The following is a 16,873-nucleotide window of genomic DNA, read 5'->3' as shown; positions in this document are numbered from 1 at the left end:
TGGTGAAACCCCGCCTCTACTAAAAAAAAAAAAAAAAAAAAAAAATTAACCTGGAAGGGTGGCGTGTGCCCTGTAATGTCAGCTACTCTGGAGGCTGAGGCAGGAGAATCGCTTGAACCCGAGAGGCAGAGATTGCAGTGAGCCAAGATCGGGCCATTGCACACAAGAGCAAAACTTGGTCTCAAAAAAAAATAATAAAATAAATAAAATAAATTAAAAAGCTAAGAGAAAAATAAGTAGTGGAAATAGTAAAACTGCTTTATTATTATATTAGATATAGCAACTGATTTGCATTTGCCATAGCAGCTTCAGTGGAGTAATAAGAATACAATTCCGGTTTGAATTTTAAAGAGTGAAGTCAGTTGAGGAAATAATGACAGTGATTATAGATTATTGCTGGTATTCAAGTTTAGGTGGTGGATTCATCTCCCAAGCTTCCTATTCTGGAGTGTCTCACCAGTGACACCAAATGGTTCAGTGAGGACTGCATCTTTGTGAAGTACAGCAACCCATTTAATTTCCTGAAGCAATCTCCCCTAGGCTTCATTGGCAGTACAATCTATTGGTCTTCTGATTCCCCTGACTACTCTTTCACATATTATATTTCACTTAAAATATATTTTTTATATATATATATATTAAGATAATCTCATACATACACATGGGTTCAATTATCTTGAATGATCATTTCTGGCACGATACAGGAAATCAATAAGCATATATACATATATATATATATATATATAAAGCCAGCAAAATAATTATTTATTCTAGTATTTGTACTAATTAGCTTTGTTGCCATTTAATGATTTTTTAGTACAAACATTTTAAGAATATCTAGATTTGAATGTATTTTCTTTTTTTGGGGGGGTGATGGAGTCTGGCTCTGTAGCCCAGGCTGGAATTCAGTGGCACTATCTCTGCTCACTGCAAGCTCTGCCACCTGGCTTCAAGCGATTCTCCTGCCTCAGCCTCCCGAGTAGCTGGGACTACAGGTGCCCGCCACCACACCTGGCTAATTTTTTGTATTTTTAGTAGAGAAGGGGTTTCACCATGTTAGCCAGGATGGTCTCGATCTCCTGACCTGGTAATCCACCCGCCTCAGCCTCCCAAAGTGCTGGGATTACAGGCGTGAGCCTCCACGCCCAGCCCGATTTGAATGTATTTTCTAAAGAAAAACTGAATTGCTATTTAGGTTACTCCAGTACCAGCATGTGGGCTGTTAAATCTTTAGATATGGCCTTTTAAGTTTTTTTAAAAAATATGTCATTATGTCAATTAGTATTTCTCAAACTGATCAAAAACTAAAAGTTTCAGATTTCCTATCTAAAGTTTACATTTTTTATATATACCAGGTGGTTGTGAGAGCTTTGATCAAAACAACCTTACCCACTTTGAATGTGTTTCTTGTCTGCCTGATGATCTGGCTGATTTTTAGTATCATGGGAGTAGACTTCTTTGCTGGCAGATTCTATGAATGCATTGACCCAACAAGTGGAGAAAGGTTTCCTTCATCTGAAGTCATGAATAGGAGTCAGTGTGAAAGCCTTCTGTTCAATGAATCCATGCCATGGGAAAATGCAAAAATGAACTTTGATAATGTTGGAAATGGTTTCCTTTCTCTGCTTCAAGTAGTAAGTACACTTTTGACTTTTCCTTATTAATTATATATGCATCCATATTGTAGGTTGAATGTAAAGGACAAAATGTGGGTGATTAATACATTTGGTTATAACATATTTTAGCAATTAGTAGATAAATGTAATGGGACATACAACTATCGGGGGAACCCACCCCAAATATTTCAATGTAGGTTCTTTCTATTTTCTGTAAGTGTCGGCTGGCTGAGAAATAAAGAGAAAGAGTACAAAGAGAGAAATTTTACAGCTGGGCCGCTGGGGGTGACATCACATACTGGTAGGACCGTGATGCCCACCTGAGCCTTAAAACCAGCAAGTTTTTATTAAGGATTTCAAAAGGGGAGGGGATGTACGAACAGGGAGTAGGTCACATGCTTCAACGGGCAAAAAGCAGAACAAAGATCACATGCTTCTGAGGAAACAAGACAAGGGCAAAATCACAACTCCTAATAAGGGTCTATGTTCAGCGGTGCACATGTTGTCTTGATAAATATCTTAACAGAAAACAGGGTTCAAGAGCAGAGAACCTGTCTGACCAAAAATTTACCAGGATGGAGTTTCCCAATCTAGTAAGCCTGAGGGTACTGCAGGAGACCAGGGCGTACCTCAGTCCTTATCTGAACTGCATAGGACAGACATTCCCAGAGCGGCTGTTTATAGACCTCCCCTCCAGGAATGAATTCCTTTCCCAGAGTATTAATATCAATATTGCTTGCTAGGAAAAGAATTTAGCAATATTTTCACTACTTGCACATCCGTTTATAGGCTCTCTGCAAGAAGAAAAATATGGCTCTTTTTTCCCAACCCCGCAGGCAGTCAGAACTTATGGTTGTCTTCCCTTGTTCCCTAAAAATCGCTGTTATTCTTTTTTTTTTCAAGGTGCACTGATTTCATATTGTTCAAACACACGTTTTACAATCAATTTGTACAATTAACACAATTACCACAGTGGTCCTGAGGTGATGTACATCCTCAGCTTATGAAGATAACAGGATTAAGAGATCAAAGTAAGACAGGCATAAGAAATTATAAAAGTATTAATTTGGGAACTGATAAATGTCCATATTAAAATGAAATCTTCACAATTTATGTTCCTCTGCTGTGGCACCAGCTGGTCCCTCCATTTGGGGTCCCTGACTTCCCGCAACATACAACACTAGGCTCATTTAAAGAGACAGGTGCAGTGGTTGACACCTGTAATCCCAGCACTTTGGGAGGCCGAGGTGGGCAGATCATGAGGTCAAGAGATCAAGACCATCCTAGCCAACAGGGTGAAACCCCATCTCTACTAAAAATACAAAAATTAGCTGAGCGTGGTGGCACATACCTGTAGTCCCAGCTACTTGGGAGGCTGAGGCAGGAGAATTCCTTGAACCTGGGAGGTGGAGGTTGCAGGTAGCCGAGATCATGCCACTGCACTCCAGCCTGGTGACAAAGTGTGACACTCTCACAAAAAAAAAAAGAGACAAAAGTTAAATACTGTCTCTGCCCCATTGGATGAAGGAAGTGGAGATGCAAGTAAATTTAACAGAGGAAATACAGATACTGGCCCAAACTATTTTTACCACCACTGATCAGGTTATAGGGTAATGTATTAGTCAGGGTTCCCTAGAGGGACAGAACTAATAGGTTATATATATCCTATTATATATTATATATTATCCTATATAATAATATATATTATATACATTATATATCTTATATATTATATATATCCTATTATATATTATCCTATATAATAATATATATTATGTATCTTATATATCCTATATATTATATATATCCTATTATATATAATATATCCTACTATATATTATCCTATATAATAATATATATTCTATGTAATATATATTCTATATATATTTTGTGTGTGTGTGTGTATATATATATATATAGTGGCAGAGTTGAAGTAAGCTCGTGTATTATGTCTATTCCCACTGTGAACATATGGTGAGCTCACACAATGAATCCCAGGAAGCCAATTGATATTATAGCCCAGACCATGCCCATGTACCCAAATGGTTCTTTTTTTCCTGAATAATATGTTACGATGTGGGAGATTATTCTGAAGCCCGGTAAGATGAGGATATAGACTTCGGGGTGACCGAAAAATCAGAATAGGTGCTAATATAGGATATATATATATATCCTATTAGTTATATATAGATATATATATCCTATTAGTTATATATAGATATATATATCCTATTAGTTATATATAGATATATATATCCTATTAGTTATATATAGATATATATATCCTATTAGTTATATATAGATATATATATCCTATTAGTTATATATAGATATATATATCCTATTAGTTATATATAGATATATATATCCTATTAGTTATATATAGATATATATATCCTATTAGTTATATATATATATCCTATTAGTTATATATATATATATATATATCCTATTAGTTATATATATATATATATCCTATTAGTTTTATATATATATATATATATATATATATATATATATCTCCTATCAGTTCAGTCCCTCTAGGGAACCCTGACTAATACATTACCGCATAACTTGATCAATGGTGGTAAAAATAGTTTGGGCCAGTATCTATATTTCTGTTAAATTTACTTGCATCTCTACTTCCTATATAGGATATATATATATTTACGTATATATAGGATATATATATTTATGTATATATAGGATATATATAATTTACGTATATATAGGATATATACAATTTATGTATCTATAGGATATATACATATTTACGTATATATAGGATATATACATATTTACGTATATATAGGATATATACATATTTACGTATATATAGGATATATATATATTTACGTATATAAGGTATATATATATTTACGTATATAAGGTATATATATATTTACGTATATAAGGTATATTATATTTACGTATATATGGTATATATATATTTACGTATATATAAGGTATATATATATTTATGTATATATAAGGTATATATATTTACATATATACACACGCACACACACACACATATATATATAAAGGGGAGTTTATTAAGTATTAACTTACATGATCAGTGATCACAGGGTCCCACAATAGGCTGTCTGCAAGCTTGAGGAGCAAGGAGAGCCAGTCTGAGTCTCAAAACTGAAGAATTTGGAGTCCAATGTTTGAGGGCAGGAAGCATCTAGCACTGGAGAAAAATATAGGCTGGGAGGCTAGGCCAGTCTCGCCTTTTCATGTTTTCCTGCCTGCTTTATATTTGCTGGCAGCTGATTAGATTGTGTCCACCAGATTAAGGGTGGGTCTGTCTTCCCCAGCCCACTGACTCAAATGTTAATCTCCTTTGGCAACACCCTCACAGACACACCCAGGATCAATACTTTGCATCCTTCAATCCAATCAAATTGGCACTCAGTATTAACCATCACAGGTAATAATTCTTTGGTCCAACCCAAGTCACTACTTTTTTATCTCTTTAGCATTTTGAGACACTGCTACTCAGTGACTCAATATTTAGCAGATGTGAAGAGTTGAACAATTCCTCTCATGTCTCTCACAGAAAAGCACATGTATAGCAGCTACAAGTCACCATGACACATGGCTGCATGTATTTCTTTGCCATTTATATATCTGTTTCTCTATTTATCTTTTTCTAGTCATACTATCTTAAAATATTTTGTTATTAACTACAAATAAACTAAGTACTTGAAATAGTTGTTAACAGACAATATAATAATGAAAATGTTAAGGATCCCAATTACAGAGTATATGGAAGTGTGGCAAGCCTATGTCAAATGTTTCAGTGCACTAATAAGAGATTGAGATTTTACTTTTTATTTGCCAGGAAGCAAAAATTTTAAATGCATGTCATTTTTACAGGCAACATTTAATGGATGGATCACTATTATGAATTCAGCAATTGATTCTGTTGCTGTAAGTATAATGTCATTTTAAAGCCATTGTTAAGATAGAAGGAAAGTCATTTTTGCAGTTCGAGCACAGGGCACCAGTATTAATGAATAGAAGTCAAATGCAGTTCAGATTAGATATTTCATTGGCAATGAAATTCTTCCAGGGTTATTATACACAATGATTGAGGCCGCATAGGTCCATTTGAAAGATTACCAGACTTTGCAACAATGGTTAAATGAATGAAATGAACTTTAACATTCGTACAAAGCAATGATATCCTTTTGCCAAAGAGCAAAAAAGAAAACAGTTTCTTAGGTAGCATTGTTGGGTTTTCTTGTCATAAATTGTTTTATAAAACTTGTTTTAAAAAGCCAATATCAATAATTTCCTTATTTTAAACTTCTAGGTAAATATACAGCCTCATTTTGAAGTCAACATCTACATGTATTGTTACTTTATCAGCTTTATTATATTTGGAGTATTTCTCCCTCTGAGTATGCTGATTACTGTTATTATTGATAATTTCAACAAGCATAAAATAAAGATAAGTATAAATATTATTTGTTTATCCAATGTCTGAGAAAATCAGGCATATACATAAATATATAAATGTCCTGCTTCAAATAATTGGCTTTGGATTCAGCTTAATGTCATTTTTATTTGACATGTATCTTAAAAAGTCATGATTAATGTTTCTGCACATTGATGAACATTGCCTTCTAAATCCAAAATATGTACTACACAGTCAAGTTCAAAAGTTAAACATTACAAGTGTCTGTGTAAAAATTACAAGTGTTTTGAAAATAATGATATGCTGAAAAATAAATACTGTAAGTAAAATTTTCTATCTTCACAAATATGTGAAGAGTTCCAGAAAAAAACACTCTTTTACTCTCTGTTATATTTAAAGCCTTCACAGTCAGCCAGCATGGACATCTTTCAAAGTTAGAGTAGTTCTTTCTGCTAGAAGTAGAGAGAGTCATAAATCCTAACTGGGTGGCCTAAGTAGGAGTGCTTGAACCTGGTAAGACAGAGTTCAGAGACAGAATTGAATAACTACAGTTTCATGCCATTTCTAAAAAGTGACTTCCTTCAGGACCTCCACAAATGCAAAGGACTAAAAAGACATCTAAGTCAAGTTATTTTACACAGGCACCTAATCTCTTTTGGGAAGCCTTCCAAAAAAGTCAAAGTAAAGAATAGTTTAATTTTGAAATTTTATCTTCAGCCATGTAATCAAACTTTAGCCATGTGTAAAATCTGGTACAGTAGACCCTCCTTATCCAAGGGGATTGTGTTCCAAGACCTCCAGTGGATGCCTGAAACCGCAGGGTAGTACCTAACCTGATTGCTGTAAATCAGAACATGTTTCTGTTCACGTGAAGATGCCTTTTCCATGACTAGGACTTATCATGCACTGTGGCCATTTGCAGTTGGAAGTACAACAGCAAATCAAGCATACATTTATTTTTCATTCTTCACAATTTCATGGATGGAAGATTCATTCATACCATAGATTTAGCAACCTCAGCATATTTTTTTTCTTCCCTTAAGTCAAGCACTTTCACCTTTTCTCTTAAAGGAAGCACTTTGCAGCTTCTTTTTGGCATATTCAAATGCCAGCATCACGTCTCTTGCATTTTGGGGGTTATTATTAATTAAAATAAGGATTACTTGAACACAATCGCTTGATAACAGAGATAGCTGCAAAGTGACTAATGTGTGGGTGGCATAGACTGAGTGAATGTGCTGGACAAAGGGATGATTCACATCCCAGTCTCCACAGAGCAGGATGACACAAGATTTCATCACACAACTCAGACCCACATGAAATTTAAAAGGTATTAACTATTTATTTTTAGGATTTTTCATGTAATAATTTCCAACTGTGGTTGACCATGGCTAACTGATACTGTGGAAAGTGAGACTTCAGATAAGGGGGGACTACTGTATATCACTCTTGAGTCTCCACCAATGAAATAGGAGTGGAGAGCCTAGTGATCAAATGCGATTTTGATTGGATGCTTCAGCTTTCTATGAATATCAACCCTGTAGGATAACATACTAGGATTTGCTTCTAGGCTTCGAACTGGTGTCTGCAGTCAATTTAAGTGACCAGGTCCTGATTTAGAGCAGTAACAATTCCTAATTCCTAGGACATGACATTATTCACTTCACATATATTACATAAGATACTGAAATTAGCACTAGAAACACAAAAATCAATAAGCCCTCGAACATGCTATGAAGAAGCAAGCGCAAGGTACTTTCGGAATAGTAGTAAAAAAAAATCTTCTGATAATATTCGAAAAATAAAGCAATATATAGTCATATAAAAATGATCACATATGATCATTTCTGTTTATTTCTGCTTATTAAAAGATACAAATTAACTTTTCCTTTAGCTATTGAGCTCAACCTTTCTTAGTAAATATTTCCAGATATCCCCTGCTGTTTCTCCTTTGTCCTCTTTTACAACCCTATGTGAAAAAAGACTTGACACTCCCCTAAGAGGGCACACTTAGAGATTACTGAATTTCTGTCACTATCGGCATGTATTCTGTATGTGCTTTTTATGGATTTTCGGGCAGAAAGTCAGACATGTTCAAACATGATTTCATTCACTGCAGTTAAGCCTTTTTTTAGAAGATTAAATCAATAATTGCCAAGTCTTTAAAATGCCTATTAACATAAGGGAAAATTTGGATTAAGTGTGATTTTAATATATTTTTCTTTCCTTTCTTTACCTGGGAGGCTCAAATATCTTTATAACGGTTAAACAGAGAAAACAGTACCGCAGGCTGAAGAAGCTAATGTATGAGGATTCTCAAAGACCAGTACCTCGCCCATTAGTAAGAAAATGTCTAGATTTTTTGAAACTTCAATGGAGGTGTTCTTTATATATTCTCTTTTAAAGCCTTAACAAATGCTTTTGACAAAATTTTTGTGTCCTCTTGACAAAGCTTTTCATGGTCATTTTGTTTGTTTTGACTATATGTTATAGTTACAGTTTGGCAAAAATTTAGGTTCACACTTATTCTCATTTATTTTGGGAAGAAAGTTGTAGCGTATAAAAGACCATATATATGTATACGTATCCTATTAATAAGACTATTACACCTGTTGATTTTACCCACAGAACAAGCTCCAAGGATTCATTTTTGACGTGGTAACAAGCCAAGTTTTTAATGTCATTGTTATGGTTCTTATATGTTTCCAAGCAATAGCCATGATGATAGACACTGATGTTCAGAGTCTACAAATGTCCATTGTTCTCTACTGGATTAACTCAATTTTTGTTATGCTATATACTATGGAATGTATACTGAAGCTCATCGCTTTCCGTTGTTTTTATTTCACCATTGCGTGGAACATTTTTGATTTTATGGTGGTTATTTTCTCCATCACAGGTAAGATTTTGTTTAGTCAAATTTTTACTGATAATAATATTAATTCAAGTAAGCTCTTACAGTAAATATCTCATTAAATATAGTCTCCTAATAAGCAAAACAGGTAGAGATCTTTTTTTATTTTCAACAGGAATGCTTCACATTTGTATTCATATGTGTGCCATCCATGCCTAATAGAGATAAGATGTTCAAAAATATTTCTAATAACATAAACTTTGCATACAAGCCACCAGGTGAATGTTTAGTCACCCCTTCATTCTATAATATACATTAATTTTCTAGATGACACTAGAAAGATCTTTATGTCTTAGAATGATGTATTCTTTTAAGTTCACTATTATTTCCTTCCCTATTATTTCCTTCCCTCTAATCTCTAAAACTATTTACAACTTATACAACATTAGAGTTTCAGGCTTTAACAAATTTGTTGCTTGTTTTCTCTTACTTTGGAGATCTCTCTCTTATTTAATAAATACACTTGATAATTCTCTTTGTGAATAAAGAGTGTGTTATATGCAAAAAATTCAGTAGTAAACAAGATAAGTATAATTTCTGTGTACACATAGCTTAGAGTCTATTAAAGGATATAGATAATTAAACAGTACATTTTAATATGTGCTATTAAGGTTATGATAGGGAAGTCACAGGGTGCTGCAGCAGCACAGCAGAAGGAGGTCACCTAATCAGTAAGTAGAGGTCAGAGAAAACTTTATGGAAGACGTGAAATCTAATTAGAGACTTTTCAGTTAAGGAGATAGCCAAGCAAAGAATTTAGTGTCAAAGAGTTTCAGACAGAGAGAAGTTTGTCTGTTTCCCCATAACACACATGTTAGGATGTAAGTTCCATGAGAGTAGGAACAATATTTAAGTTTACTGCATCAAACACTATTCTATATATTGAGTAGTAGAAAATATAGACAAACTGTTTGCCCAGATGTGCTTCCAAATATTCACTCATTCAGTTGATAGTGGAAACAATGCAACTAACTACTGACAAAAACTGTAAGAAGCTTCAGAAAAGAAGAAGCTATCAGAAAAACTGATAGAAAAGTACATGAAGACAAGAAGGAGCTGATAGGAAGAAGTCAGAGGAATGATGGAATTAGAGTCCTATGAGACTGAAGGGGACTTCATCAGAGAACTGGAAGGAAAAGCAATTGCAGTCAGAGAGAAAGCAGTTTGAATTTGAAGTTTCAGAAGGCAAGATATCTTGGGTCCAGAATGTGATTATAAATGTGGATTTGTAAAATGATGGAAAAGAGTGTAATAACTTGAGAAGACCAAAGACAGAAACTGGCTTTTAAATGGGTTGTTGATGGTAGATGCTAAGGTGAAATGAGAGACAGTGAGTCAATTACTGAAGTCTTCAATGAATATGAATGAAGAATGAGTAGGCTATAGAGCCAAGGAATGGTCGGAAATGATATAGCTGAATGGCATGATCCACAAAATGTCAAAAATCTCTTTTATTTTTTCTTTATAAAAATAATAGGAAGGAAAAGTGACCAGAAATCACATCGGAAAGAAAGAAAGATACATATTTTTTCTTTCTAACCTGAGGAAAGTGGAGTGGGGACGAATGAGCTCTCTGTATTTGAGAGGGTTGCAAGGGAAATAGAGTCTTCAAGATAGAGCCATATTTAGCCATCATCCTCTGCAAACTAAAACAGGAACAGAAATCCAAACACCACGTATTTTCACTTATAAGTGGGAGTTGAACGCATGGACACAGAGAGGGGAACAACACACACCAGGGCTTGTTGGAGGGTGGGGCGTGAGGGGAAGGAACTTAGAGGACTGGTGGATGGGTGCAGCAAACCACCATGGCACATGTATACCTATGTAACAAACCTGCATGTTCTGCACATGTATCCTGGTGGGTTTTTTTAGAAGAAATAAAGAAAAACAAAAATTAAAGAAAGAACTTCCCCCCCCAAAAAAGAGATTGGGTTAAAAAAAATAGTGATGAGAATGTAGAGGAATTTATTCACAATTTAGTGATACTTCCTGCATAATGAAAAAGTTTGGAAGGTTGAAGGGAAATGAGAATTTGGGTCAGAGTAGAAGATTCACTAAAGCACTATAGAGATAGGGTATTGATAGGATAGAACATCAGAGAGAAATATCATCTTAGGCAGAGACCAAGTTTAACAAAAATGTGAGACATGATTCCTCCAGATTCAACAAACCTACCATATCACTTAGAAGCCTCGTGGGATTCCTTCTTCCACTACCTTCTCAATTCAAAATAAACTACATTCTCTCTAATACTTCCAGAGAACATCTCCTAAACCTTTAATGAATTATAATTTTACCTTGTTTTATAGTCCTTGTGTTAATCACTGCCATACTTCCTTCATCTAACTACCACAGCTACAAAAAAGTTCTAAACAAAGACTTATTTATTCAATTTAAATTTAAAGTTCCTGGAGCCCCAGTACTATTTATGAAATAAATTAAATTATAATCTATGAATCACTGAATGCCAGACATTTCTGTAATTATATTTATCAATTAAGTCTTTCTGCCTTATCATTATTTTAAATGTCTATCACTAGTTTCTGAATTATAAGGTTCCTGAAGACAGGAATCATGTCATTCATCTTTGCATATTGGTGTGATATATTTATTGGGTATTCAATAAAGGTTGCATGGAACTAAATTTCATGATCCAATAGCAATAAAAAATTATGACTATTGTCCTACATTATAGAATCAGGTCATCTGTAATTCCAGAACTACTTGATCTGTAATACTCTTAGATGATGTTACAGAAAAATAATCTTCCAAATTTAGCTAGATACCCTGAGCATTGATACAATTGGTGTTTGGCTGACCCAAACTTTCAACATGCTAACTGTTAAATGAGAATGATTAGTAAAATGGAAGGGATCAATAAAGGATTAATAAAACATAGGGAAAAACAATTAAGTGTAAAATAATTTATAGTCCTCAAAATACAATTGTGTTTGAATAATTGTATAGCCTGCTTTATCTTTTCCCACCCCCAGGACTATGTCTGCCTATGACAGTAGGAGCCTACCTTGTGCCTCCTTCATTTGTGCAACTGATACTTCTCTCACGGATCATTCACATGCTGCGTCTTGGAAAAGGACCAAAGGTGTTTCATAATCTGATGCTTCCTTTGATGCTGTCCCTCCCAGCATTATTGAACATCATTCTTCTCATCTTCCTGGTCATGTTCATCTATGCCATATTTGGAATGTACAATTTTGCCTATGTTAAAAAAGAAGCTGGAATTAATGATGTGTCTAATTTTGAAACCTTTGGCAGCAGCATGCTCTGTCTTTTTCAAGTTGCAATATTTGCTGGTTGGGATGGGATGCTTGATGCCATTTTCAACAGTAAATGGTCTGACTGTGATCCTGATAAAATTAACCCTGGGACTCAAGTTAGAGGAGATTGTGGGAACCCCTCTGTTGGGATTTTTTATTTTGTCAGTTATATCCTTATATCATGGCTGATCATTGTAAATATGTATATTGTTGTTGTCATGGAGTTTTTAAATATTGCTTCTAAGAAGAAAAACAAGACCTTGAGTGAAGATGATTTTAGGAAATTCTTTCAGGTATGGAAAAGGTTTGATCCTGATAGGACCCAGTACATAGACTCTAGCAAGCTTTCAGATTTTGCAGCTGCTCTTGAACCTCCTCTTTTCATGGCAAAACCAAACAAGGGCCAGCTCATTGCTTTGGACCTCCCCATGGCTGTTGGGGACAGAATTCATTGCCTCGATATCTTACTTGCTTTTACAAAAAGAGTTATGGGTCAAGATGTGAGGATGGAGAAAGTTCTTTCAGAAATAGAATCAGGGTTTTTGTTAGCCAACCCTTTTAAGATCACATGTGAGCCAATTACGACTACTTTGAAACGAAAACAAGAGGCAGTTTCAGCAACCATCATTCAACGTGCTTATAAAAATTACCGCTTGAGGCGAAATGACAAAAACACATCAGATACTCATATGATAGATGGTGATAGAGATGTTCACGCTGCTAAAGAAGGTGCCTATTTTGACAAAGCTAAGGAAAAGTCACCTATTCAAAGCCAGATCTAATCCCACTTACCACCTCTTAGCATATTTCTTCACATATCTGAAAAACGTTGAAAGCCTGAGCCAGGAATAAAAGAAAAGTAGAGATAATAATCAATTCTTTACAACCGATGGTAATTAAGCTTGTATTCGCAAGACTTCATGCCAAATTCACTTTTTAGCATTATATCTAACAAATCAAGAGAATCCTTAATATTGCTGCAGTGAGTTTAAAGCGGGTTAAAGTGGCCATTTGACAATCTCATGTTTGTTTTCTCTACATAGCTTACATGATGTGTGCCTTCTAGGGAATGAAGGGAAGGGGTCATAGAGATCAGCAGCAGCAGGCGCTTTCTTTTATATTTTATGTATAATTTAATGGGCTTCAAGTCACCACTATTAACGCTTACAAATAAGCAAATACATTCCTGATGTGGGATGGTGAAATGCTACCGGCCATTAAATCATAAACTTGCCTAGACAAATGCCAATTGGAAGAAGGGAGAGAGCAGTTCTTTAGAAAGTGCCTTTGAGATCAACCTCAGAGATTCTTTTTTTTTTTTTTTCTTTTATTATTATTATTATTATTAAACTTTAGGTTTTATCTTGGGCTGATTAAAACTGCATTTGAAAAAGATTGGTTGAAGCTCTGTGCTTATTTGTGCATGTTCTTGTTTTCTTTTCATTTGGAACTGGGAATGAATAGGATATCATTGTGCTCAAGATCCTGGTTTCTCATCTCTGGCTAGTTCCACCTAAGCTCTGGCTCTTGAGCAGGACAGATTCATAAAACAAGAAGCCTAAAGGAGAGTTACAGCTTAATTTTTTTGCATTTTCTTCTCATTTACACCTATTTTTTAAAAAAGTATACATTTACTAAAATGATGTAATAGATAATATGTTAATAGACTCAAGCTTTACCTTATTATGAAATTGATGTATTTTTACCAGTTATTTCTAATGTAACATTGAATATATAAGATCTGACAAATGTATGTTTAAATATGAATTAGAAGAGTTGAGAGCTACCATTATGTACGGGGATTCTCATAGTGTCTTGACCGACCCTTAATTGGAAAGTTGTGGCAATTTTAAAGTACTTTTTACTGTACGTTATAATTCTTTATAACTTAGAGAAAGACAATGGCCACTCAAACTATGAGAACTATGAATTAGGAGATAAAAGTTTAAATTTGTTGTTGTTTTATAACAGTATGTACAAGTGAGTTTTCCCTTATATGTTTACGTTTTCAAGTTTTTTAATCTCATCATATAAATCAATACTCTATAAAATGTTTTATATTCAAAGAACTGTAAAATTCTAAACATTAGTTTTCACTATTGAAATTATTTTTTAAAGATAGGCATAAATAGTTGTCCTTTGACTTATTCATACAAATATAGTAATTTACTTCCATGTAGTTTGAGATTCTGAGAGTTATTCCAACTGTATGAAGATTGATTTCAATGTGCCTGCTAAGTCCTAAAAGATTCACAAAGAAAATTTATATATTATTGATTTAAATGTTATCTTTTAAATATGTTGTATAACAGTCAATATAATTTATGTATCAGTAATTGTATTTTATTCTGTATGCATGATCTCAAGCCTTAACTATTATAATCTTTTTCTGCCCCTCAGAAATTGAATAACCTAACCAAGATGCCTTTAGGGGATGCCCTAAGTAAATGTAATTTCAGGGTTTTCTTTCTTTCTTTTTTTTTTTTCTAAGTGTTCCTTCCCTTTCTCCTCCTGCTCTCCATCATGTTATGGGGACCAGTGAGGAACCAGTGTTAACTTGGTGACAGTGTGACAGCTGGTGCTTTATCTAAGCTTCTCCATTTTCTATTTCTTGGGAATGCTTTATTGTGGAAACTGCTTCAGATACTTAAACTTGCTTGAATCATAACTTGCTTCTTTAAATTGCATAAAGACAACAAACTGATTTTAGTTTGAAAAGTATATCTTTTACTTGTAAACCTTGTTTGCCAGGTACCTTCCAAAACCTGTGTAAAGAGTTATTTTTCACAAAGTCTTAACAATATATGTTACTTTTTAGATACTATAGAAAATAATAAATATAACTTGTAAACCACATTAAGGTATGTTTGTTTTTAATGTGATAAATCATCTTGGCAACTTTGTGTAGTATACTTTTTTAAAAAAAGCTTTACATTAAAGTTTGTTAATCCAGGCTTAAAACTGGAAACAGTTGTGCTTTCTTTAGATCACATAATTTTGTAAACTACATTTTAGTAAGCTTACCAGAGGCCCCTACACATTAAGAAGATGTAAAAAGATCACTCTTCTTATCAAAATTATAACAATAATTTTACTAGATATATTTTTGTATTATTAGAATTTGCTTTCTGGAAGATAATACTGAAATTAAATTTATTGGTACTCTACTATTTATCAATTTCTGCATCTTCAAAAATTTTATTGTGCTTCATTAATAAATATAATACACTTGAAATTGTTTTAAAGATAATGGTAACAGCTACCATTTATTGAGCACACTCCTATGCCCAGCCTTATCCTATGTATTTATCATGCATGAAGAAGTGATCACTCTCAGTTCATGAGTGAAAAAAGTTAGGTTTAGAAAGGTTATGAAGTTTTTATATTGCAGAGATCTTATAAGTAAAAAGGCCAGAACTCTAAACCAGATCCAGTTACAGAGCCTTAATGTGTTTTCTCTCACACTCACTCTCTCGCTCTCCATCTCCCTCTGTCCCACTTTCCCCAGTTGGTGGAGTAAATTTTAAAAGTAGAGACATTCCCTGGAAAAAGGGAAGTCATAAGGGATAAAATTATAGAAGTTGAAAAATTCAACATTTTGTGAATGCTGAATACTAAAGGTAAACTCAGATCCTTCAGATAAAGATATATCTGAGACCGAAGAGCTTACTGACTACTGGGGGGAAACGTAACTATGCAGCTGGTTATAATATGTGATAATTTTTATACTATGAGTGTACATTGTAATACACATATAGGCAGGAATGATGGGTTCTGTGTTGGATATCAGAGGTGAAGTGAGTAAAGTGGGCCCCTGCATAAAAAGGAGGACTTTGTCAATTAAAGAAGGCAATTTTATTAAATACAGAGGCACTTGTAAGAAGAGTACACCACAGAGATGAGACCTAGGCATCCAGCTTATAGTTCTTCAGCCTGGAGGATAAAGAGATATGAACCAAGGAGACGATGAAATCCCTATTGCAGAGATTAGCTAGAAAATCTGAGCAGAATTACTCTGGACACCTCAAATCCCTTCTCAGACATGTTTTATTTTTCCCTTTGGTTTTTGAACTTTCTCTTCTGTTGTCTGTTCCTTTCCATAAATTCTGGGTCTGCATTCTTAGCTCTAATGGTCAATAAAGAACTCCAATGAATGAGTCTTCACAAGTGGAAATTTTCGTCTTTATGTTCGGTAAACTAAAACTTTCAGGCTTACACACTTAATCATCTCCTCCTCTGTATGGAAACCTCTGTCTTCAATTACTTTTAATCACACACTGACTCAAATAATTCTATCTCAACTCCAGCCCTAGGTTCTACTCACTATCCAGGTGGCATAACCCTATACTCCTGGATTCTAGTCTAGGCTCTTTGAAAGTCTACACCTTCAAATGCTCCATAAGTTCTCAGTCCACATTTATACACAATTTTATCAGCATTTTTCCTTATTTTCTCTCTCCATTTTGTCCTTTTATAAAAATCTGTTGAGCACTTCCTAGGTATTAGGCACAACAATTTAGAGATAAATAGGATTGCTCTTATCCTTAAAAAGTCATTTCTTAGTGTGACAAGTAAAACACCATGTTGGAACTATTTGTTAACTCCCTTCCAATAATGGAGATCCTCAACAAGG

The 16,873-nt window shown here is 34.3% G+C and overlaps 1 protein-coding gene across 2 annotated transcripts in view; it reads left to right on the top strand.

Moving 5' to 3' along the window:
- The window catches only part of SCN7A (sodium voltage-gated channel alpha subunit 7), a 91,760-nt gene extending 76,666 nt beyond the window's left edge, over nt 1–15,094 (top strand). For both annotated transcript variants that reach the window (XM_054478927.2, XM_054478928.2), the window contains exons 20-25: nt 1,356–1,634; nt 5,502–5,555; nt 5,941–6,078; nt 8,282–8,386; nt 8,674–8,944; nt 11,956–15,094. In XM_054478927.2, coding sequence (XP_054334902.1) covers nt 1,356–1,634; nt 5,502–5,555; nt 5,941–6,078; nt 8,282–8,386; nt 8,674–8,944; nt 11,956–13,022 — 1,914 coding nt within the window. In that variant the 3' untranslated portion in view covers nt 13,023–15,094. The remainder of the gene's footprint in view (nt 1–1,355; nt 1,635–5,501; nt 5,556–5,940; nt 6,079–8,281; nt 8,387–8,673; nt 8,945–11,955) is intronic.
- The last annotated feature ends 1,779 nt before the right edge of the window (nt 15,095–16,873 follow it).

This window comes from Pongo pygmaeus, chromosome 11 (assembly GCF_028885625.2).
Source record: "Pongo pygmaeus isolate AG05252 chromosome 11, NHGRI_mPonPyg2-v2.0_pri, whole genome shotgun sequence".
NCBI lineage: Eukaryota > Metazoa > Chordata > Mammalia > Primates > Hominidae > Pongo > Pongo pygmaeus.
The sequence above is the reverse complement of the archived record's forward strand: the minus strand, read 5'-3'. Positions and strand labels throughout refer to the sequence as shown.